The 25,999-nt window shown below is 44.4% G+C and overlaps 1 protein-coding gene across 1 annotated transcript in view; it reads right to left on the bottom strand.

Annotated features, from left to right (window-relative positions):
- Nucleotides 1–17,960, bottom strand: part of ARHGAP25 (Rho GTPase activating protein 25) — a 39,021-nt gene extending 21,061 nt beyond the window's left edge. The window contains exons 1-3 of the mRNA XM_033947630.1: nt 17,621–17,960; nt 10,996–11,083; nt 8,790–8,909 (exon numbers count right to left, since the gene is read on the bottom strand). Coding sequence (XP_033803521.1) covers nt 8,790–8,909; nt 10,996–11,083; nt 17,621–17,860 — 448 coding nt within the window. The 5' untranslated portion in view covers nt 17,861–17,960. The remainder of the gene's footprint in view (nt 1–8,789; nt 8,910–10,995; nt 11,084–17,620) is intronic.
- Nucleotides 17,961–25,999: the final 8,039 nt, after the last annotated feature.

Genomic DNA, 25,999 nt, shown 5'->3' with positions numbered 1-25,999 from the left:
TTTACATACCCCCCCTTTCCCCATATCTGAGATCAAAGAAATTTACAATTGGGTACACAAGTTAATTTCATGTGATTTGAAGCTTTGAGCAAAAGATAGGCTTTTCCATAAGCATGTGAACAAATTGCCTCATCAGCTTTTGATATTTTTGGCATCTTGTGTGTTCTTTAAATCAGGCAGTAGGTCTGAATAGCCTGGTACCCCTAATTTGTTAACTATGAGTCATGCAAGAAGCATCGTTTTGTAAGCAACAGTGAAAATGAAATCAGCTTTCTTGTAGGTTCAGCAGAGAGAAAAAAAAAAGTTTAATTTGCATACATGTGAAACCATTTAAGATGTTTGTACATTAAAAAAAAGTCTTTTTAGCAAAACCTGGGTTTACATAAATCCCTGCGGGAAAAAATATCTTTGGAAAGACTGAAATTTAGTGTAGAAAAAGAAAGCTTATGCTTATAGTATAACTTTTAATCCCAACAGCAATCCGCCTGCCAGCTTTTCTTTTTTTTTTCAGCCCTTTCACATGTCCTGGTTGTCCTCATTCTTTCCAACTGCAAACTCTCCTGACATGCTCTAGGCTTCCTCCCTCTTCACACATCTGCTTGCTTCTCACATCTGGACCTGAGTGGCAAAAAGGTAAAAGGATACCTTTTGTGCGTTGCACTGGCTTTTTCCTCCTGAATGCCAGACAGATCAGCCTGAACTCGAAAGTTGGGAAGCAGCAGCCCAGGTCCCAGCTCAGCGTTCTTGCAGCTTTCCGCATCCCAGCTGCCATGGTGGTGGGTTATGACCAGCTGGGTGCCTAACTGTGCCGTGTCAGAAACCAAACCAAATGGCCTCAGGAATGTGCCCTCCTCCTGAGCCGAACCCTGGAATAAAGATCCTGCGTCTCTTCCAGATCAGTAGTGTAAAGATTCTCTGTCTTTTCTTTCCCTCTGCAACCACAAGACTTGCCCACACCTGCCTCTTCCTACAAAGAGCTTCTTTTGTTTTTCAATAACGCACATAAACCTTTCCTTGAGTATAATAAATGCATGTGACTCCCTCTCTCTCTGGCTAATTACTAACTGAGATTCTTTCCTTTAGCTTGCAGAAGGTTGATAAAATACCCCCCCCCCCCCCCCACCGACTTGCTTTGCTCTTCTGTTCTCCAAGTGACAGGCATTTTCAATTAGCTTTTATGAATGATGAGATATTCCTGAGTCATCACTGGATGCTACTGGACCAGAGCAGAGCTTCTGCAGTTTAATTTCATTTGCTTTATCCAGAATCCACTCTCCCTCTGGAGTTAATTCTCTCGCAACACAAACAGAACAGTTTGTTCATCTCCAGGAAGTCTGTCTGGCTGGAGAACAAGGTATTGGATTCCCTAGACAAAAAAGCATGGCCAGATCACATTGGCTGCAACGTGCAAAGGTCAACGCTGAACATAACGCACAGAAAGCGGCTCCAAATAGCGCTACCTCCTCGTTCTATAACTTTAAGCACCATTTAGGGCCCCTTTCACAAAGCTGTGGTAACGATGCTGCCGCGGTAAATGCACCAAAGCCCATTCAATTCCTATGGGCTTTGGTGCATTTACCGCAGCAGCATCGCTAGCGTGGTTTTGTAAAAGGGGCCCTAAATGGTGCTTAAATGTAATGAATATTAGCACTCAAATGGATAATTGTACACTCGGGGATCCTTTTACTAAGGTGCGCTAGCGTTTTTTTAGCGCATGCACAAAATTAGCACGCGCTAGCTGAAAAATTACCGCCTGCTTAAAAGGAGGCAGTAGTGGCTAGGGCATGTGGCATTTTAGTGCACGCTAAGCGCATGCTAAAACCACTAGCACCTTTGTAAAAGGAGCTCTTGGAGTACAAACAGGAGAATCTGCTTTCACCACCGTGAATAGCCAAAAAACATCAAAGGTGACCAATGGTGTTCAGTCTCTTTTTATTGTGATTGACTCGACACGATCGTGTTTCGGCCCACAAGGGGCCTGCCTCAGGAGTCTTGTAGTTAAGTCATGAGAGACAGAATCACAATGCTTTTTTACTCATCATGGAAAGTACTACTATATATAAAACCTGCATTATCGGCTAAACTACTGGCTTGAAGAACTGTGTGCTGCTGTCCGTGCCGAAATTGTACACTTGTACACCTAAGTGCTCTCTTTTACAAAACTCCGATAGTAATTTTTAGCCCAGGCTGGTGCACTGAATGCTAGCGTTGTTCCTAATACTCATAAGAGTTCCTACGAGCGTCGGGAGCAGTGCAGAGCATTCAGCATGCCAGCCTGGGCTATAAAAATGCTATTGCAGTTTTGTAAAAAGGAGGGTAAATGACACATGCAATTTGCTTAGTGCAGGAATGCAAGGGGACTTTCTAATTTTTTTAATTAAATGTTTTTAAATTTACAATTTGAGAAAAATATAGCAATCTACCGACAGAGAGAAAAAAAGATATCTGGTTTTCCAGCTTAACTACAAATCATATTACAAAAATTTTCATGTCCTTGAAAAAAGACAATACAGGAAGTAAGGCCTAGATTCACTAAGGGCATGGATCGGATCCGAGTCCGGGGGGCTGATTCACGAATCGCCCTCATGCAAATGAGGGTGCTCGGAATCACGCCCCCAACCGACCACCGAGATCGCTCTGTAGCAAACATGACACATGTTCAGACCATCTGTAGATGGTCTGCGCATGCATCGAAGAGCAGCGACTTTTTTTATTTTTTACTTTTACCTAGCCCAGCGAACCCGTGGTTTTAACCCACTTTAAACACGCAGGTTAAAACCACGGGCTCGCACTGTGAGGGAAGGCCAGGGCAGTGCTTGGGGCAGAGAGCAGGAGAGTCAGGGGCAGAGAGCCGCGCAGGAGATTCAGGGCAGAGCAGGGCGGCAGGAGAAAATCACGGCAGAGAGCGCACAAGAGTGGGGGCAGAGAGCTGGAAAGTCAGAGTAGACAGCAAGCAGAGAGCAGGAGATGGCAGTCAGAAAGTAGTGAACAACTGGTCCCCAGCAGTCGCTTGTTTGTGATCGACCAGCCTAGTTGGTGTTGCAGGTTTTTTGTTAGTGAATCGCTATCATTTCAATGCCATTCCCCCTCATTTTCATGCGCGGATCGGAATCGGATCGAAGGTGATCGGCCTCGAGGTTAGTGAATCAGGTCATTGGGGAATCGGGTCGCAAACCGATCGGTACACGATCGGTTTGCTTAGTGAATCCAGCCCTAAGTGCCTAGAAATATAGAAGAAAAAATAAACTAAGGCCCTCTTTTGCTAAGCCACGGTAGAGGTTTCTATCACAGCCTGGTATGTAAATGCTCAGACGCTCCTAGAATTCCCATGCAATTTAGAGCATACTGTAAGATTATGCGCAAAAGTGCTTTATTTAGGTATGCACATTTTCGCCTGTTATTGACATGGCATATCGATGCACATAACTGCACTAATTGGAGCCATGTGCAGTTACAGAAAAAGCTCCGTGGAGCGGTGAATGGCCTTGTCCCCGCAGTTAAGGGAAGGAAGGCACGCGGTCACCGATCGCGCATGGCCCCCTCCCTACCTACCTACGGCCAAATGTATCTTCCTCCCCCCTTACCTTTGCGGCGCTTTAGTAAAGCTGAAGCTGGCGAAACTTGCCTGCCTGCAGTCACGTGTGTGTGGGTGGAAGCTTCTCCTCCTCTGAGGTTCCAGTAGGCATCATAATGTTAAGCGCCAGTATATTAGGCCAGGGTTTTCTTGGTCTACAATACCAGCATCTAAGGTGGGTAACTCAATCCATGCCTAAACTCCGCCCCTAACCATACCTACTTTTCAGATAGGTGCCTCGGTATAGACACCTACATGGCACCTACCGAGTTAGGCACCTACCCAAAAGTTACATTTTTTAAATTGTTTTTTTAGTGGTGCTGTTCAATTAACAGCGATGATTGTACCAATTTAAAAAAAATTAAGTTAAACACCTAGATCGGCTAGGCATACCTATCTAGTTGCTTTATGGCAGGCACTTTTCATAGAATCAAGGCAGAGAACTCTTGATTACAGATTGAATGCAGACAGGCAACTTTCAAAAACTGTTTCTATGGGAATACTGGACATCTCCAAAAATCCCATTAATGTACAATGAACTAGATGAATCATTATTTGCTAAACTCTCTCTTGTTTTTTTAACCAATACGAGGAATAATCCCTAAAAATGCAATCTGTGCTGCTTGACCACTCAGAATTCTGTCACATTAGCCCATGGTTTGCATTTTACTAGTGAATCGTTCACTCTATCAAAAATTACAAAGACTAGGGGACACTTGATGGAGTTATAGGGAAATACTTTTTAAAACCAATAGGAGAAAAAAAATTTTCACTTAGAGAATAGTTAAGCTCTGGAATGCGTTGCCAGAGGTTGTGGTAAGAACGGATAGCGTAGCTGTTTTTAAGAAAGGTTTGGATAATTTCCTGGAGGAAAAATCCGTGGACGGGCATAATCAAAAAAAGCGTCTAAGTCCCCTTTTGGCCTAAGTCCCTAAATGTTCAACCCAGAAGCAGGGAAAGTGTCCATAACCAAAACAAACGTCCATGTTTTGATTATGGCCTTCCTCTGCCTAAACACCCTATCTCCACTACGTCTAAATGTATACCCACACCACGTCTACACTTTTTAGCCATAATGAAATAAAAAAACGCCTAAGCCCCAAACGTCCAACAGAAGGGCTTTTAGGCGAAGGAGGAGCCAGTCCTTTGCCTAAAAGCTGGATTCTGTAACCGGTGTCTGTCAAAAACAGCACCGGTTACAGAATCCCCCCCCCACAACGATCCAGGCAGGAGGGTGCCCAAGCCCTCCTGCCATTTCAAACCACCAACCCCCCCCCCGACACGATCGGGGCAAGAGGAAGCCCAAGCCCTTTTGCCCCACGGCAGCCGCGACCCCCCTGACTCGATCGGGCCAGTAGGGAGCCCAAGCCCTCCTGGCCCAGGCGACCCCCTACCCCCACCCCCCACTACATTACAGGCAGGAGGGATCCCAGGCCCTCCTTCCCTCAACGAACCCCCTCCCCCCAACATCCGCCCCCCCCAGAACCCCCAATCGGCCCCCCAGCTGACCTGTGACCCCCGGCCGACCCCACGACCCCCCCCACCCCCACCCCCTTCCCCGTACCTTTTTTATGTTGGCCGGACAGACGGGTGCCAAACCCATCTGTCCGTCCGGCAGCCCACAGAAGAATGGGGCCGAATTGGCCCAGCCGTATCAAAGCCCCGCCTACTGGTGGGGCTTAAAGTGCCTGGGCCAATCAGAATAGGCCTGGGAGCCTTAGGCCCCTCCTGTGGGTGGGGCCTTAGGCACATGGTCCCAACCCAGCTTTGGTTATGGGTACTTGGACGATCAGGCTTTTTGATCGTCCAAGTAGCCATTTAGGACCCTTTTTAGACTTTTTTTTTATTATTACCCCCATAGTCTATTATTGAGAAAGACAAGGGGGAAGCCACTGCTCGCCCTGGATCGGTAGCATGGAATATTGCTACGCATTGGGTTTTGGCCAGGTACTAGTGACCTGGATTGGCCACCATGAGAACAGGTTACTGGGCTTGACAGATCATTGATCTAACCCAGTATGGCTGTTCTTATGCTCTTATGTGTGCCAAGTATAGGACAATCAAGCCTTTGTAACATCACTGATGAGGTTGCCTCTGAAGCACTGTGGAATGAGGCACTATGACATCACAATCTCAGCTCTGGAATGTTGCTCTCATTGGGGTTCCGGAATCTTGCTATTCTTTGAGATGCTGGAACGTTGCTACTCTTTGGGTTTTGGCCAGGTACTAGTGACCTAGATTGGCCACCGTGAGAACGGGCTTCTGGGCTTGATGAACCATTGGTCTGACTCAATAAGGCTATTCTTAGGTTCTATTCTTCAGATAGGCTATGGGGCTCTATAAAATGGCATAAAGTGGCATTTGGACATTTTTATTGCTAAAATGTTCAAATCATTTTCATAACCTATATTTTAGACATCTTTCTAGGCTGTTCTTCTCCTTTTCATCTAAACTCCAAGGGGGCGTGTTGAAGGCATGTTTTGGGTGGGCTTAGTGCGGGCTTAGGACTTGGATATTTTGCACTGATAATCAAATATTTAACAAAACGTCCAGGGCACCATTTAGACATTTGAGGCTAGACCTGTTTTAAAAATAAATAAGGGCCAACAAGGTGCCCAAATTGACCAGATGACCGCTGGAGGGATTAAGGCAGGGATAGGGAACTCCGGTCCTCGAGAGCCGTATTCCAGTCGGGTTTTCAGGATTTCCTCAATGAATATGCTTTGAAAGCAGTGCATGCAAATAGATCTCATGCATATTCATTGGGGAAATCCTGAAAACCCGACTGGAATACGGCTCTCGAGGACTGGAGTTCCCTACCCCTGGATTAAGGCATGATCCCCTTTTACTCTCCCAGTGGTTATCGAACCTCTGCTACCACCCAAAGATGTGAAAGAAACCGTAAATTCCAGCCTGTATTACAGCTTCAGATGGCCACAGAGACATTTCAGCAGAGCAAAGATGCACTCTAGGGGGATATTGCGAGGAACGTCACATTAAAAAGTCCCAGATACACATTTCACCATAACCCGCTTATATTGTATGGTGAGCCCTCCAAAACCCACCCAAAATCTACTGTACCTACATAGAGATGACACCTGCAGACATAAGGGCTATTGTATACAGGTGGTATACAGGTGGGTATAGTAAGTTTTGGTTGGGTTTCGGTTCATACTATGCCCAGTAGTAATTGTCCAAACTACAATATTTCAGTGAAGTCACTCTTAATGTTTCTCAGCACGACCCACACCACAGAATACATAACTGGCCTGCAGCAGAATGATGTAAGCGTTAATATGCACAGATTAAAGCTTTTTGAAATTGTGCCTGATAGCAAAGCAAACCACTGAATTATTATTACATTGCCTTCAAACCTGACACTCCAGATGGCATATAGAAGTTAATAAAGGACTTCCCAGATGGGTTTAACTAACTGCCAGGATAGGCAAATCGTATTTTAATATCACATATGCATAGAGGAGAGTGTGGTACAGCAGTTAAAGCTATAGCCTCAGCACCCTGAGGTTGCAAGCTCAAAGCCACACTGCTCCTTGTGACCCTAGGCAAGTCACTTAATCCCCCCATTGCCCCAGGTACATTATATAGATTGTGAGCCCACCAGGACAGACAGGAAAAAATGCTTGAGTATCTGAATAATTTTATGTACAGTGTTCCCCCCGCGAATTTGCGAATCGCAGACATGGTCATTCGCAGAATGTTCCGACCACCTCTTCCTGTAGTAAAGTCAGGCTACTACAATCAGGAGCTGCGTGTCAAAGCAGCTCCTGATTTGTGTAGCCCGATTTTACTACAGGAAAAGGCGGTCGGAGCAGACAGCGAGTGATTTCCTTCACCCGCCGACCCTCCAACTGCCCTCTCCTGCCTCTCCAGCTGCCCTCTCCTGCCTCTCCAGCTGCCCTCTCCTGTCTCCCCTGCCTAAAAACCGCATTCGCGGTTTTTCAAAATTCGTGAGGGGGGTCCTGGAACGGAACCCCCATGAATTTCGGGGGAGTACTGTAAACCATTCTGATCTCCCTTGGAAGAACAGTATAGAAAATTAAATAAATTAGATCAATGAATTTTCTCCTACAATGTGGCTCGCTGAGCAAAAAGGTACCAAAAGTACAGCATGTGACTTATTTATACCATAAGATAGGAGGATATTAACTGCATAATTCTACAAAATTTCAGCCTTGGGTATAGTCTAATTATCCCCCTCCTTTACTAAATTGTAACTTATAGAGCTGCCGGCGCTAAAACCCGCGCTATGCGTTAGTAAAGGAGGGGGGTATGTCTTTAAAAAATGAGAAACCTTTATTAAAAAAAAAAAAAGTAATTAACCTCAGAAATCATATACAGTACCTCATTTTAGGTACCTGCAGTTTTTGGGCTGTAGAACATGAAAAACATTCAAACTGTGTCCCATTCTACTGATCCTAGAGTACATAAAACTTTCAAAATAAAAGTTGCCCTTCCAAACCTTTATAGCCTTTATCTCTGTTTGTGACCCTATTTTTGGTACCTTTTCACTCAGCAGGTCACAAATATTTTAGGCATCCCTTAGAAAAATGATGTGGCAGGGATTGAAAGAATGAAAATTCCAGCTCATGAATCCAAAGATATAAGCCCATGAGAGAAAGAAAGAAAAAAAAAATCCATCAATTTCTGTAAAATTCTCAAAAGAAAATTAGTCCCACCATGCAGAAGACAATACACTTCTCCCTCCGAATCCACGGTTTTAGTATCCGCGGATTTGGTTATTCACGATTTATTATTATTTTTTTTTTAAATAAAGCTGCATTCTGGACTTTCCCTGCCTCCCTCCCGCCTCTCCCCCAGCATCCCTGACCTTACCTGGTGGTCTAGCAGGCTTTTGTGGCAGGAGCGATCTTCCTACGCTCCTGCCCCGTGCAGATCACTCTTAGGAAATGGCTGCCGTGAGCTCCCGTAGTCTCTCACAGCAGGGCATAATTCCCTGTACCCTCTATACAATGAATTATGTAACAGACTGAGATCATATCGGCCCCATAATGGAAATGATGCTAGATATCGCATTCTCTCACTCACCGCATAGGCCTATCAGATATGTGCGTGTGTTCAGATATTACCAGAAGATTCTAATCATTATACAACACAACGTGATGGCGTTCTGGTGACACAAATTAACTCGTATTTTAAAAACTTAAAGGCATGCCTTGCTAAAACCTCTCCTCACCTCCCGAGGGTGCTCCTGTCACTCTTTTGATGGCTTTAACCCATTCTTCCATCTCAGCCTGTGAACTTGCCATGAGGATGCATGAATCTTGCCCTGAGCGGGTCTGGTCCCCAAAGATTCCTGGCAAAACAGTTTACTTTAGTTTATTAAATATTTGACTGACTGTCCTAACACCAAAGCAGTTACTAGTATATCTTTAAATACATATAACTAACAAAATTCAAAACACAAGATAAACAAAGGTATTACAAGACATTTCAACAAATATAAGTCCTATATATAATCCCCTTCAACTAATAAGGCGAGTATCGTTCTTAGCCTAATTTGACGATAATCCTCAGTCTTAAAAAGTCTGTGTCATTAACCAAGATTTAACTCCTAATTGAAATCTGGGGAAGGGGAGGGGGGTCACGGATTTGATATATCACCTTTCTGTGGTATAACCAAAGCAGTTTACACACATTATGGTCTCCTTTTCCAAAGGTACGCTAGAGGTTTTAGCGCGCACTAGCCGCTGCCGCCTCCTTTTAAGCAGGCGGTAGTTTTTCGGCTAGCACGCGCTAATTGTGTGCGTGCGTTAAAAACGTTAGCGCACCTTCGTAAAAGGAGCCCTATATGAAGGTACTTTTTCCGTCTCTAGTGGATGCACAATCTAACCCCCTAAGCCATGGTAGAGGTTCCTACCGCAGCCCGGAGCGCTAAATGCCCCGCCGCTCATAGAATTCCTATGAGCGTAAAAGCATTTAGCACTCCAGGCTGTGGTAGAAACCTCTATCACAGCTTGGTAAAAGAGGGCCTAAGTTTTTGTACCTGGAACAATGGAGAGTTAAGTGACTTACCCAGGGTCACAAGGAGCTTCAGTGGAAATTGAACCCAGTTTCCCAGTTCTGAGCCCACTTCACTAACCTCCGTCCTAAGATCCCCCCAAACAAATTTCCATCCTTAGTGGTCAAATGATATAAACGTACCGCATGAGTTCCATAACCTAAATGATAGTGGGCAAAGACCATGTTTCTCCTCATTCTACTATACATTGAAAATCACTTAGGCAAACAGTTTGGTAATAATTATAACCGTGGCTACTTTTTATTTCCTTCTGAAAAACTACTTTATCTAAAGAATAAATTGTTTTAAATTAAACTGAAAACATTTTATTAAAAAGTAAACAAGAAGGAGGGATGTTTAAACCAGACCCAAGCATGGCTTTTCTAGAGCTTCTTTACCCCAGTGTTTCCCAAGTCGGTCCTGGAGAACCCTATAACCAGTAAGGTTTTAAGGATATCCAGAATGAATATGCATGAGATTAATTTGCATATATTGTCTCCATTGTATTCAAATTTCTATCATGCATATTCATTGTGGATACTCTGAAAATCTGACTGGCAACATGGGGAACATTGCCCTGTTGAAACGGTCTGGAGCCTCATTGGGTATCAGTTTGGAATGTAATTATCTAGATCAGGGGTTATCAACCCAATCCTCAGGTTACATCCAGCCAGTCAGATAGATTTTCAGGATAACCACAATGAATATGCATGAGATAGATATGCATACAATTAAGGCAATGCATGAAAAACTCTCTCATGCATTTTCACGGCGACCTGTCAAAAGCATGCCAGATAATGACTGCCCCGACATTCACACACAGGACAAATGCAGAACACCGTTTTTCTTCATTTTTCTATTCTTGGGAGGGGGGGAACTCCCCACTTACACTCACGCTTTGCTTGAGAGTTTGTGTGAGGCGGTGTGTGTTGGTGTGTGGGGGGAAACTTAGAACTCGCACGCTACGGACATTTTGCCATCTGAGGAGGGGTGTGGGGGGAACCCTACAAAAATTAGTGCTCCCGTTGAGGGTGGGGGGTGCTCAATGCTGACATGGTCTTTCCCGCAAAACCTCTCTCCCCCACTATACTTACATTGGTACACCAACAATTCCCCTCCCTTCATGCGCGCACTTGTTGCTGCACGCAAATGTCGGGGTGGGATTGTCGGCGCGCCACTGACGGTGTGCCTTTTTCACTGTGGATATCCTGAAAACCTGACTGGCTGGGTGTATCCCAGGAACTAAGTTGAAAACCCCAGATCTGGATCAAAGCTAGTACTACCAGTAAAATCAATAACTCAACTAGACTAATTCAATCAATTCTCCAGGAAGTCCAGTGACATTTTAAGAAAAGAAAAAAAAAAAACCCTATTGACTTACCTGGGATAATTTCAAAGATGAACTTTCCGGCATCTTCTGAGTTTCCTGCCACTTCCCTGACAGTGCTTTTTTGTACAGTTATGCAGCCCTGGAATCAGCAGATTAATACTTTTTGACTTCATTGAAAAGTAAAATAGAAATTATGGTGGCCAATGAGCGATTTCTTTGATTGATCAACCAAGTCCCTTCCCATCCCATAACCCCTCATTGAAGTGCTAATTTAGCAAAAACAAAAAATAGAAATAAAAAATTGTGATTTGGTTAATAATGAAGAAAAACAACATTATGTGGCTCATCAGTTCATATTTGAGAATGCAAAACAAATAATGCTCTGTTAATTTTCAAATGAGGGTGATTTTTTTCTTACATATTCTGGAGAGGAACTGAGAGAGGATCTGCTAAGGGGAAGAAAAACTGCATTGGGATATCTTTCCTGCTAGCAACTTGGGAAAAGATAAAACTTGGACTTCAGGAGTTTTTTTCATTATCCTTCTCTTTTTTAGTTCCGTACTCTGATTTTTCAGTAAATTCAGGGTCAATCTTGTAATGGACTGGCCACCCAAACATGGCAACAGAGCAGTGGGGCACCTTGGAGGGAACTGCTGTGAACTTCACAAAAAGGGTGCCAGATAAACATCTCACCAGAACTCCCTTATAGGTTATGGTGAACCCCCCATAACACCCCCAAAACCCACTATACCCATCTGTCTTCAACCCTAATAGCCCTTATGGCTGCAGGTGGCACCTATATGGCAGTAGAATGGGGTTTGGAGTGCACATGTTCCAGTATAAATGTAGTGGTTAGAGTGGCTTATGGGCCTGGGCCCTCCTCTCTGTGGTTCACTAGCCCACCCCAAAGGCTATTTAAAACACCTGTGTGCAGCTCTACTAGGCTTTCCTTAACCAGGTGCTGATGTTCCTTGGACAGGTATGTACTTTTTAATTCTGATCTTTGGGGGGGGGGGGGGGGGTGAGGGGGTCAGTGAACACTGGGGGAGTGTGTAGGTCTTTACTTTGTCTCTGCAGTGGTTATCTTGTCACTTTGGATAACTTTTTGGCACTTATATCTGTTTTTACATCATCTAACTCACAACGTTTAAGTGTCATCCAGGATGTCTAGTAAAACATTCAATTATCTCTGCAGGATGACTAAGTCTAGGTCGGCCCCCATCCCGCTCACAAACTGCCCTAACCCCTCCTCCAGATATATCCCGTTCAGCTCTGGGTGCACAGCAGCATTCAGAGGCATAAAAAGTCCCACTACAAGTCCAGAAAGTCGGTTTATCAGCACTTGGTTGACCTGTCTTTTAGGCTGGATGATATATATCCTAGAGTGTTGATAGAATTGAAAATGAATTTGCAGAGCTATTGTTAGCAATTTATAATTTTGCTTTAGATTCAAACAGTTTTTATTGATGCAAACAACAAATACAACATCAAAGCACATCAATAATGCATCAACTTTAATAATATAATATACATAATAAAAGACAAATTCCACTTTCAATAAACCCCCACTTTATCTATATGTAATTATGTGTCTGAACCTTTCAATAACCTCTACACACCCACCCTTCCCCACCCAATAGTACTCTCTTCCCAATGATACTCTCTTCATTCAACTAAATAAAAGCCCAATTAAGAGACCCAACTTAAAATCGCAAATCTTGCAAATATGAATCCCAGGGTTCCAGGGGTGATCCAGGAAATTATAGACCGGTAAGTCTGATGTCGTTGCCAAGTAAAATGGTAGAGATTATTATAAAGACCAAAATGACAGAACTGATGGATTAACGAGAGAAAGCCAACATGGTTTTAATCAAGGGAAATCTTACCTCACCAATCTAATGCATTTCTTTGAAAGGCTGAATGAACATGTGGATAAAGGTGAACTGGTTGATATTGTGTTTTTGGATTTTCAAAAGGCCTTTGACATAGTAACTCATGAAAGACTTCTGAGGAAATTAGTCATGGGATAGGAGGTAATGTCCTTTTATGGACTGAGAACTGGTTGAAAGACAGAAAACAGAGAGTGGGTTTAAATGGACAATATTCTCAATGGAGAAGGGTAAACAGTAGGATTCCCAGGGGTCTGTGCTGGGACCGTTGCTTTTTAACTTGTGAAATAATTAAATTTGTTAATGACACAAAGTTGTTCAAAGTTGTTAAATCGCAAGAGGATTGTGAAAAATTGCAAGAGGACCATGTGAGACTGGAAGACTGGGTATCAAAATGGCAAATGATGTTTAATGTGAGCAAGTGCAAAGTGATGCATGTGGGAAAGAGGAACCCAAACTATAGCTATGTGATACTGGGTTCTGTGTTAGGAGTCACTGCCCAGGAAAAGGATCTAGGTCATTGTTGAGGATGCGTTGAAACCCTCAACTCAATGTGTGGCAGCTATTAAGAAAGCAAATAGAATGTTAGGAATTATCAGGAAAGGAATGGAAAACAAAGATGCAAATGCTATAATGCCCTTGTATTGCTCTATGGTACAATCGCACCTTGAATACTGGAATTTGTTGTCAGAGAATGTGGTGAAATCAGTTAGCTTGGTGGGATTTTAAAAAAGTTTGGATAATTTCCTAAAAGAGAAGTCTATAGGCCATTATAGAGATGGCATGGGGAAAATCCACTGCTTATTTCTAGGATAAGCAGCATAGAATCTGTTTTGCTATTTGGGATCTAGCTGGGTGCTTGGGACTTGGGTTGGCCACTGTTGGAAACAGGATATTGGGCTTGATAGACCTTTGGTCTATATGGCAATTCTGTTCTTAAATTTTAGGGTTTTTATGGAACTGCTTCACTTCCCCACTTCAAGGGCACCGCTCCTGGGCATCATAAATGACGTTATGGTTGTTGATATGTTGAGTTTTGTATCAATACTATCCTTTTCCTATTTAAGGATCCTTTGTATCTGGCCCATACATTTTTGAACTCCGTCACTGTTTTTGCCTCCACCACCTTTACAGGGAGGGCATTCCAGGCATCCATCACCCTCTCCGTGAAAAAGTATCCCTTGATGTTTCTCCTAAATTTACCATCCCACAACCTTTAGTTTCTTTGCCTCTCCATCTTAGATCTGGCAGGCCTACCCTGCCTCTTTCCTTTTATAGTATCCATTTCAAACTGCTGATTCTTGGGTTCTTAAGGCTATAAATTTCCTAACTATGGCTTATATTGCATTTCCACCTTTATTCTTAACCCAAATTGGCACAGATTGTAATGGATAGAGCAGAAGTTAAGAACTTTGTTTTCAAATTTTCTCAATTATGGAATGAACTTCCTCTAATTTTGAGGGGTCCTAGTCTTTTTCAATTTTTTTCCGCAAATCTTTAAAAACTTTCCTATTTGCTAAATACTTTGGAAATTAGCCCCATTGAAATTCGTATTTTTTTTAAAGTATTGCTAACTGAGTCGAGCTTCCTTTGGTTGATGACCAGGAATATCAAGCTAAGGTTTAGTTTAGTTTAGCAGTTTAGGCAAAATCAGCATTTTCATCAAGACCATTCTTTCCATCACTGAGAGTGGCAAATCTTACCATAGAAGAGATATGTTTTTTAACATCTACAGTTTTGTCCACAAAATTCCTTCTGTTCATAACTTGCCAACAAAACAAACAAAACCAGACAGATATTTTAATTCCCCTTTACCCAGAAGAAAAGTTCCTTTGCCACTATTCTTCTCTTCCTGGATTGAAATATAGAATCTCTAAATTTTCATAATTTATCTTCAGTCCTGAAAAACTTCCAAATTAATCTCAAACCACAAGTACGTGTGAATGATACAAGAACTATGAAGAAAATGACAAACTAACCCCCTTTTATAAAACTGCGAAAGCGGTTTTTAGCACCGACTGTCGTGCTGAATGCTATGCACTGCTCCCGATACTCATAGAGTGCCTATGAACATTGGAAGCAGCGCAGAGCATTCAGCGCACCGGCCTGCGCTAAATAACATTTCCACAATTTTGTAAAAGGGGGGGATAAAATTCGAAGGGCACAAAAAATTACTTTTAAGTTTTCGCACTGAGGAGAAACTGAAGACACAGCTTCTCGGCTCTGTGGAAAACTAAGAACTGATGGCTCTATGAGCTGATGTCGGGCTGTAAAGCTCTGGCATGCATGTGGTTATGGGCACTGCCTAAAAATTTAAAGTGACAGTGCACTTGGCAATGTTCGTATTAGGCTCCATAGGTGAAAGTTATATATTCTAATCAGAAACTAAAAATTGGAGAAAGAGAAGCAACCTAAGAATTTAAGGTAAAGCAATAGAATAGTGGTTTTTTCTGTCATGGAACGGTTTCTGTTAAAACCAAAGTTCTCGCCCAATAAGCTGGAGTTTCAGTTCACCTCAGAATGGAGAAGAGTGTTGAGAAGAATTTTCCTGAGTGGTATTAAGAAAGAATTAATAGAGAAGAATTGGAGCCTTACGGAAATAAACCACTGTACGGAGGTGAGAGATGATCCTCAGGTCAACAGTTTAACAGTGTGCACAATTAAGGCCTTGGAGACAGAGCCTCCCTCCCTCTCCCTGAAAAATAAAGTTCTGTAGCCCCATGCACTTCCCACAATACATGGGGGATATTTCACTAAGGGTCCAACTAAACCTTTCTGGGATTGGTGACCCTCAGCTACAAATCCCAAATGCCTTCAGCTGTCAATAAAAAGCAAAAAGTGAAAAAATACAAAATCAGGTTCACAGTTTTACCTATCTCATCCAGACTCAAGAAATTCTGGGCTTCAGAGCCTAAAATGCAGAACCTACTCATAGCTTCATTGTGAAAGATTCTTTCACCAACTGCCCAAGAAAGACTAGTATGTGGGGTAATTTGGAGGTGGGCCTACACCAAGGGTCTCAAAGTCCCTCCTTGAGGGCCGCAATCCAGTCGGGTTTTTAGGATTTCCCCAATGAATATGCATGATATCTATGTGCATGCACTGCTTTCAATGCATATTCATTGGGGAAATCCTGAAAACCCGACTGGATTGCGGCCCTCAAGGAGGGACTTTGAGATCCCTGGCCTATACGGACTTGATACAGAGGCACTATGCTATATTGTAACAAATATATAATTGTAAATATGGCTGTGGTGATAATAACAAAAATAGAACCGATATGTAAAGCACACCGGAACCTAGGACTTGAGACTGTAAAGAAACACCTTACAAAAAGGCTATAACATGATGTACTCTTGATATCAATTCTTTGGCCACATGCAGATCGCATCAGAGAAGGAGGTGACAGCGCTCTCTTTATTAGTCCCACAGCCACATCAGCAGCAGCCTGAAGTTGTTCCCAGGGAAGGTGTCCCAACTCCTTCATGCACTATGCATTAGGCCAGGGGTGTCCAACCTGCGGCCCCTTGAAGTATTTTGTGCGGCCCCGGTCGAGGGCGATGCAGTATTTTCCTCTGCTGCCCCCAGGTGTTTACGGTCTTGCAGGCTCCCTCCTCTGACTTGCTGCAGCGTTTGCGTGGCCCCAGAAACATTTTTTTTCGGCCAATGCGGCCCAGAGAAGCCAAAAGGTTGGACACCCCTGCATTAGGCCATGGGGTGGGATCTTTGCTGCTGTGGCTGGGCCCAGTATGGTAACTCACTTAAAACTACTATTATCCCAGGGGCAATAAAAGCACTGAACATCAAATATATGCATGAGCTCTTGGAACATCTCTTTTTAATCCAGCAGTGGAAGCCTATGGGCACCTTCAGCCAGAGAGAAGGCAGCAATATCAGGCAACTTGGTTTTCTTGGGAAAATGGCCATTTAAATCACTTGTCTGGGGCTAACCAAGCATTTTCAGTGGTACTTAACCAAACAGTGCCACTGAAAACACCCAAGCCAAAAGCAGCTATTCTGTGGCAATTCTTGAAGCAAAGTTGGCATTTAGCCAATTAAGGGCTGATACTCAGTATTCAGCTAAGGCAATCACATATATAGAACTGCATCAAACACAATTCTCTCTTTATGTTGTTTACCTTAACCAGTTAAGTGCTGAATATTGCATTTAACCAGCTAAGTTTTATCCAGCTGCATATTTTTGGATATTCAATGCCAGTGCCCAGATATGGCCCAACATTGAATATCTGGGTATAAAGCTGCCAGTGGCCAAAAAACCACTGACTGCCGATGGCTGAGTATCTACCCCTAAGTAAAAACGTAGGCTGCCTCTATCTGTTATGGGTATCATTTCCCCATCTTTCATAACTAAAGAGGAAATTATTTTTCTCTATTAGAAAAAATTTACGGCTACAGCAAAGTATAAATGCTAATTTACTTTAAGATAGTTCAGATGTAATTCTGCCCTGCATATATTGTCTTTCTTCTAGTTCAGGGGTGTCAAAGTTCCTCCTCAAGGGCCACAATCCAGTCGGGTTTTCAGGATTTCCCCAATGACTATGCATGAGATCTATTTGCATGCACTGCTTTCATTGTATGCTAATAGATCTCATGCATATTTATTGGGGAAATCCTGAAAACCCGACTGGATTGTGGCCCTCGAGGAGGGACTTTGACACCCCTGTTCTAGTTATTCCAACTATATAGGATGCAATTATTTGGCAAGGCCTTATCGTTCAGTTATACCACTAGTGAACAGGTACTGTATGGGGGAGCTATGCACCTACCTGAGGTTTTGTCTCCTCTTCATCCTTGTAATAGTACAGATGTTGGCCCTTCAGCACAAAGTACCTCTGCTGCCAGTTCTTCACAATGGATCTCTGCTTCTTCAGCCAGCCCGTTTTCAAAGGCCACTCCAAGGAACTTGGGGAGGATAGTTGATTAGAGCCTGCCATGTGTTCACCAGCCATGACACTCCGAGAGCGGGCTAGGGAAAGGAAGAGAGAGGTGGGCTGATTTATGGACATCGAGAAGAAAAGCTACTGGCTGGAGAAAAAGACCCATTGGAGAGAGAAGATCCAGTGGGCATTTGGACTCCGAATTCTGAATTAGAGACAGTCCAATATGATGCCTGGAGGGGATTAGCAGAAAGGGCAAAGACAATGTCTACTTTCAGAGATTAAGACTGCAGTTTCTTAAAGGAAGTGGCCACAGTAACTTTCAGAATATACTTCCTTTTTTTAATGCGTAGGAGTTAAGACTTACAAATAGAAAAAAGCAAGCAAGGCTGCCTGATTTTTGTCACTGAAAAGTTTAGCAACATAGTTCCGTTTGCTTTGAGTCTGTGCTGGCCTTAACCGGAACCTCCAAAATTATTATTTTCACTTAAAGTTCACTATATGGAGTTGCCAATACAGCTCTGTTTGTGTTGCAGTCTTAGTAACCTTCATAAAAGTCTATCAAGCCCCCCTCGTCAACATTCATGCTCCCTGATCATGTCTCTGCAAGTCAAGTGAGGAATGCTGATCACTCACGTTTAATGTTTTAATAGCAGACCGATTAGTCTTCCAAAGCCAAACCTGTGGAATGGTAATGGGTTAAGTCTGGCATGTGCTAAGGATGCTGGCTCAACTCAGCTAGAGAGCTCAGCCTGCTAGACTTCAGAGAGAAACTACAGAATCCTCTTTTATTTAGTTGATAGGTGTGATGACACAAAATGTAACTCTGTTGTACAGTACAAGTGTAGTCCTTTCTCTCCATAAGGTGAGGGTTTGTACAAATATGAGAAGTGGGGAGGCAGATCCCTCAAGACCCTCACTGGCTGACTTAATATTTCCCATACATCAATAGACCCACAAGAATTCTCACTCCAACACCAGGAGATTCTTTTAATAAAACATCTTTATTAGGTGAAATCCTCATAATCGAATATTTACTAAATAGCTTTCTTTGTTCATTTTTTCTTTGGCTAACATAACAAAGTACCAATTCCTTCCACTTTCACTTCTAGATACAGATCAAAACATCATCTCCTGGTCACTTTCTGGGGTCCTGGGTGGACACCCCCTCTGCTTCTTTCCTTCAGAGTCCCAGATTCCTCAAGATCTCCTGCAAGACTCTCTCACAGAAATGCTTTCCAGACTTCACAATTTGTTCCTCAGCACTTTCTTAGTGACAGGGCCACTGGATCTTCAATAAGAAAATCTCAAAGTACAACCGTACTTGACTATATGTCCTTTGGTGAGATAAAAGAAATAAGGAAAATTGTCAGAAGTCTGTTAAAACTCTTATTCTCAGAAAATTACTCTACCTTGGGTATTAAGGATGCACCGCAGTTCAGCTCATCACATAATTGGACTTCTCATGAGCTAGGATGGGATGTAAAGTGTTGGTCCACCTAATGCCTAAGGGGCTCATTTTCAAAAAACAGACATCCATAAAAGGGAATAAACCAAGTGGGCATTTTTGAAACTGACTGTTTATGTGTCTAGTTGTTTTGTCTCTAGTGCCTCTAAATATTAAATGTTAAAGAGGTATGTTAAAGGCATGGTTTGGGTGAGATCCCTCCGAATGAGTACGACGTACAAAAGATCCTACAGCCATTTCCTACCTCAGCTACGGAACCGACTACCCACACAGATCAGGTCGCTAGACTCAGTAATGACCTTCCGCAGAACAATAAAGACCTTCATCTTCTGCCAATCGGGCCATTAAAAATTGCCTCCTCAATATACTTCTCCTAGTACTGTACTCTTTGCTATGACCAGTCTGGTCTCTAGAATAAGCTCTGTTATTGTCTACTGTAACCTATTTGTTGTCATGACTAGTCTGTTTTCAAACGATTGTGAATGTCTACCTGTAACCCGTTCTGAGCTTCTGGGAGAACGGGATAGAAATCGAAATAAATAATTAAAATTAGGGTGGGCTTAGCACTTGGACGTTTTACAGCAATAATCAAACATTTTACAAAATGTCCATGGCATAATTTGGATGCTTTGGACTAGACCTTTTTTTTTTTTTTTTAATGAATGAGGACCAAAAATGTAACCAAACTGAACAGATGACCACTGGACGGATACAAATATGGTTCCCACAAACTTCCCCAGTGGTCACTAACGCCCCTCCCATCCACCAAATATCTGCATGAAACAGTACATATCTATCTGTAATGACAGCTGCTGCAGATACTATGGCCAGTCCTAGCAGAGATGCAAGCAGGACTCTGGAGTAGCCTGGTGGGCAGGGTAGTAGACAGCAGGGAAAGGGACCCAGGACATTTCCCCCTCCGTATTCGCGGGGGTTCGGGGCAGAGCCGGCCCACGAATATGAAATAACCGTGAATAATATTCAGGTCGGTTCTGCCCCTAACCCCTGCTTCCCCCGGCTATTTTAAGCCCTGAAAGCCCCCCCCCCCTTAAGCCTTACTTGATGGTCTAGCGGGTTTTCAGGCAGGAGCGATCTTCCCATGCTCCTGCCCCGTGCAGATCGCTGACAGGAAATGGCTGCCTTGAGCTCCCGTAGTCTCTTGAGCCATTTCTTGTGAGTGATTTGCACAAGGCAAAAGTGTGGGAAGATCGCTCCTGCCCCGAAAACCCGCTAGGCCACCAGGTAAGGCTTAAGCGAGGGCTTACAGGGCTTAAAATAGCCCGAAAAATAAAAGTGATTTTTTTTCATTTAAAACCGCGAATAAGCGAATCTGTAGATACGGAGGAGGAAGTGTAGTACACTTTTGGAAAGTGTGAGCCTAACAAAAATCTACTGTACTGCCATATAGGTGACACCTGCACACATAAGGGCTATTGGGGTGGTAGACAGGTGGGTACAGTAGGTTTTGGGGAAGCTTTGAAGGGTTTACCATATAATGTACGTGGGGTTAAGGTGAGATATGAACCTGGCACCCTTAATGTGAAATTCACAGCAGTGCCCCCTAGGGTGCCACTTCTCTACTGGTATTTCTGTGTAGCCAGTTCATTTAAAATGCTAGCCATTTCTACATGCAAATGGCTTGTTCTGGACTTTATCTTTTTATAATGGCAAAACAAATTAGACGTCTAGCTGGACTATTTTTTATTTATTGGACATTTTCTCCACCAATTTTTTGGATGTTTTTCTCAAAACATCCAAAGTCAGAAATAGACCTCCTATTGAAAATGCCCTTCCACGTGATACTCAAAAAAAATTGTACTGATTCTTCTTTCAAGACCTTCCCTTAAGTCTGTACCTCTTTAAATCTTTTTTTTAAGCCAAGTAGATCTAGGGCTGCTTCTTTCCTAGTAAGTCATGGTGATAGGCAGCCTCTGCTGTTCCTCCTGAACCCAGAGAGGTTTCTTCAGCACACACCTTGTGTTTAAACCAAATTCCAACAACTTTTTTACATAGTGATTCCAAGGCATTATATAGTTCTCTGCTAGGGTTACCATATGACTCCAGAAAAAGGAGGACAGATTGAGACATCCGGGTTTTACTTCTACTGAAAGTAATGGAAGGAGGACAGTTAGAAACATCTGGGCTTTACTTCTATTGAAACCAATGGAAGTAAAATCCGGATGTCTCAATCTGTTCTCCATTTTCTGGACTAAATATAATGAAGGTACAATCGTATTCCGTGAAGAAAAAATTGTAAATATAAACGTTGTAAATAGTTAAAGTAGGGGTTCATTCACACCAAAAAGTATATAATAACAAGTACAGGACAGTTGACAAAATCATAAATAAACGGAGAAAAATAAACCTCAATTGTGGGTCGCCGGGACTACACAAGTACCCAAAGCTCACCACCTCATCACGGGTTTATAAAAAAACTCCGTACAATTATAAGTTGCTTTAACACTTCAACATCTCTTTAGAAGAATAGTTTTCAAAAAATTCTCAAAGGATTTAAATTTCAACGTCCATAAATTTTCTATAATTAGGTGAAACAGTCCCAAACTAACTATATTTATGGCAATCAGCTCCAGCTGTAGACAAATTCAAAACAGGGTTTAATAGCGTGGCTGTAAAACCTGCATAATAGCTTATATAAGAGAGTTAAACACTGCTTTCAGGCGAAATAGAAGATCTTTTCTATCGGGACGAAGATTCTCCTTCAGATGAGTGTTTAACTCTCTTATATAAGCTATTATGCAGGTTTTACAGCCACGCTATTAAACCCTGTTTTGAATTTGTCTACAGCTGGAGCTGATTGCCATAAATATAGTTAGTTTGGGACTGTTTCACCTAATTATAGAAAATTTATGGACGTTGAAATTTAAATCCTTTGAGAATTTTTTGAAAACTATTCTTCTAAAGAGATGTTGAAGTGTGAAAGCAACTTATAATTGTACGGAGTTTTTTTATAAACCCGTGATGAGGTGGTGAGCTTTGGGTACTTGTGTAGTCCCGGCAACCCACAATTGAGGTTTATTTTTCTCCGTTTATTTATGATTTTGTCAACTGTCCTGTACTTGTTATTATATACTTTTTGGTGTGAATGAACCCCTACTTTAACTATTTACAACGTTTATATTTACAATTTTTTCTCCATTTTCTGGACCCATATGGTAACCTTAGACTTTCTCTTCAAATACTGAAAGCATATGCACACTACTCAGTGATAGGCAGGCCTATTCTCAATTTCATCATCAGCAGGCTCCAGAATTTTCCCCACTTAGGGTCTTATATACTAACCCACAAAAATTCTGCACAATTTAACTAAGAGATACAAATGAGAGCTCATCTGCACCCTTCGTTAAATTTCTCAGGGAATTTTTCACATGTTGCCACAAGCACAAACTTTGCTTGGAAGTAGTCCACAACTGGAGATCATAGATTAAAACACAGCAGGCTCTCTGAAACTCAAAGAAATTCACATAGAGACCCCACAGCCTGCGCTCAAGTCTCAGATAAATCAGAAAGCAAGCTGGCTTCTGGGGGAATGGACTACGAGCCTCGAAGAGCAGGTTGGCTCCAGAGGCACACCTGGGTGTTGCCCTGCAAGCTGCAAACTGTCCTCTCCCAGGCAGACTATCCCCAAACTTGGGGGTCCTCTGGGCACTGAAATCTCCTGAAATGGAAGAAAAATACCCCCAAATAATAAAAAACAAACGGAGCAGATCAGATCAGAACACACCTCAGTTCGCTTGTAGAAGGACAAACTGAATAAGGCACTATACTCCACTGGTGAAGGAGGAGGAGCTGAAAGATGTAATAGACATCTTTCTGTAATCAGTTTGTGATACAGACTCCTGTGTTTATGTAGCAGAATCAGTGTTCTGTAGGAGGCCATTTATGTATCCTCTTGCCACCTACGACTGGCTGCATTCAAAAGCTCAAGAACAGACTCTGTTTTAGCAATGAAAATAGGTTGTTTAAGGAAGGAGCAATTGTGACTAGTTTGAGGTTTACTCTAGAAAATACATTATAAATGTCTTCTATAAAATGTCTAAGAATTTATAAAAACAATACTGGCTTCAAGAAAGGCAAATATTTTATGCTACCTTGTGGTCATTTGCAAAGCAATATGACCTTTCACTTTCTATATTTATACACATCAGGCATACTGTATGAAAAATCTCATTTTGATCTTTATTCTCATTCTTTAGGATGGTCCATCTCTGGCATCTCTGCTCCCATGCTCCAGGGCTCAGGCTGTATCTAGAACAGTGTCTCTGAAACTGTGTGCCAAGGCACAGTGATGTGCCCCGAAGAGATTCTGGGTGTGCCACGAGAGATTCCAGAATTTTTTTCTTTATTTCTAAAAATTCCCTTCATAAGTATACACTAGAATAAATGACATGTATGTCATGTATGCAGGAGTCTGTCAATGTTATGAGTGTCTGCATGTGTAAGGATACAACCACCCACACAAGCATCAGTTTGTTTGTTTTTACGTGATTGGTCCTTGAAAACTAACGGCAAGTAATTTTAATTTTTATGCAGTAGTAAACCTAACTTGAGCAACAAAGCAATTAAGGCTTTGTTACAGTTTGGATCTTCTTATCTTTGCCAACTTGGATTTTCAGCTCTGACAGAAATTAAATTTAAAAAAAAGAGAACGACTGCAGATGGTGGATGACGAAATGTATGTTGGCTTGTCGACTATCAAGCCGTATTTTGAGTTTATTAGCACTCAAAAACAAGCACATCTATCGCATTGATTAGCAATTCTATTCTATCTACCGTATTTTCACGCATATAACGCGCGCGTTATACGCGTTTTTACCTACCGCGCATACCCCTCGCGCGTTATATGCGTGAGCGCGGTATACCAAAGTTTTAAAACATAGTTCCCACCCCGCCCGACGCCCGATTCACCCCCCCAGCAGGACCGCTCGCACCCCCACCCCGAACGACCGCTCGCACGCGCTCCCACCCGCACCCGCATCCACGATCGGAGCAAGAGGGAGCCCAAGCCCTCTTGCCCGGCCGACTCCCCGACGTCCGATACATCCCCCCCCCCGGCAGGACCACTCGCACCCCCACCCCGAACGACCGCTCGCACGCGCTCCCACCCACACCCGCATCCACGATCGGAGCAAGAGGGAGCCCAAGCCCTCTTGCCCGGCCGACTCCCCGACGTCCGATACATCCCCCCCCCCCGGCAGGACCACTCGCACCCCCACCCCGAACGACCGCCGACTTCCCGACAATATCGGGCCAGAAGGGAGCCCAAACCCTCCTGGCCACGGCGACCCCCTAACCCCACCCCGCACTACATTACGGGCAGGAGGGATCCCAGGCCCTCCTGCCCTCGACGCAAACCCCCCTCCCCCCCAAGAACCTCCGACCGCCCCCCAGCCGACCCGCGATCCCCCTGGCGACCCCCACGACCCCCCCACCCCCCTTCCCCGTACCTTTGGTAGTTGGGCCAGAAGGGAGCCCAAACCCTCCTGGCCACGGCGACCCCCTAACCCCCCCCCGCACTACATTACGGGCCGGAGGGATCCCAGGCCCTCCTGCCCTCGACGCAAACCCCCCTCCCCCCCAAGAACCTCCGACCGCCCCCCAGCCGACCCGCGATCCCCCTGGCGACCCCCACGACCCCCCCACCCCCCTTCCCCGTACCTTTATTAGTTGGCCGGACAGACGGGAGCCAAACCCGCCTGTCCGGCAGGCAGCCAACGAAGGAATGAGGCCGGATTGGCCCATCCATCCTAAAGCTCCGCCTACTGGTGGGGCCTAAGGCGCGTGGGCCAATCAGAATAGGCCCTGGAGCCTTAGGTCCCACCTGGGGGCGCGGCCTGAGGCACATGGGCCCAACCCGACCATGTGCCTCAGGCCGTGCCCCCAGGTGGGACCTAAGGCTCCAGGGCCTATTCTGATTGGCCCACACGCCTTAGGCCCCACCAGTAGGCGGAGCTTTAGGATGGATGGGCCAATCCGGCCTCATTCCTTCGTTGGCTGCCTGCCGGACAGGCGGGTTTGGCTCCCGTCTGTCCGGCCAACTACTAAAGGTACGGGGAAGGGGGGGGGGGGGGTCGTGGGGGTCGCCAGGGGGATCGCGGGTCGGCTGGGGGGCGGTCGGAGGTTCTTGGGGGGGAGGGGGGTTTGCGTCGAGGGCAGGAGGGCCTGGGATCCCTCCTGCCCGTAATGTAGTGCGGGGTGGGGTTAGGGGGTCGCCGTGGCCAGGAGGGTTTGGGCTCCCTTCTGGCCCAACTACCAAAGGTACGGGGAAGGGGGGTGGGGGGGTCGTGGGGGTTGCCAGGGGGATCGCGGGTCGGCTGGGGGGCGGTCGGAGGTTCTTGGGGGGGGGGGGGGTTTGCGTCGAGGGCAGGAGGGCCTGGGATCCCTCCTGCCCGTAATGTAGTGCGGGGTGGGGTTAGGGGGTCGCCGTGGCCAGGAGGATTTGGGCTCCCTCCTGGCCCGATATTGTTGGGGAGTCGGCGGTCCTTCGGGGGGGGGGGGGAGGGATGTATCGGACGTCGGGGGGGGGCATCAGGCTTTCAGGATGGGGACAGACCTTCAAGGGGGGACAGTGCACGGAAGTCAGGGGGGGTGAACGGAGAGTCGGGACAGCGCACGAAAAGTCAGGGCGGGCGAAAGGAGCGTCGGGCAGCATGCGCGGTATACCCGTGAGCGCGGTATATCAAAGTTTTTGTGCAAATCATCGTGATTTCTGCGCGCTATATTCGTGTGCGCGTTTTATACGGGTGCGTGTTATTTGCGTGAAAATACGGTACTTTAGTTTC

The sequence above is a fragment of the Geotrypetes seraphini genome, chromosome 6, assembly GCF_902459505.1.
Source record: "Geotrypetes seraphini chromosome 6, aGeoSer1.1, whole genome shotgun sequence".
NCBI classification, from domain to species: Eukaryota; Metazoa; Chordata; class Amphibia; order Gymnophiona; family Dermophiidae; genus Geotrypetes; species Geotrypetes seraphini.
This window is presented reverse-complemented; position numbering and strand designations above follow the sequence as displayed.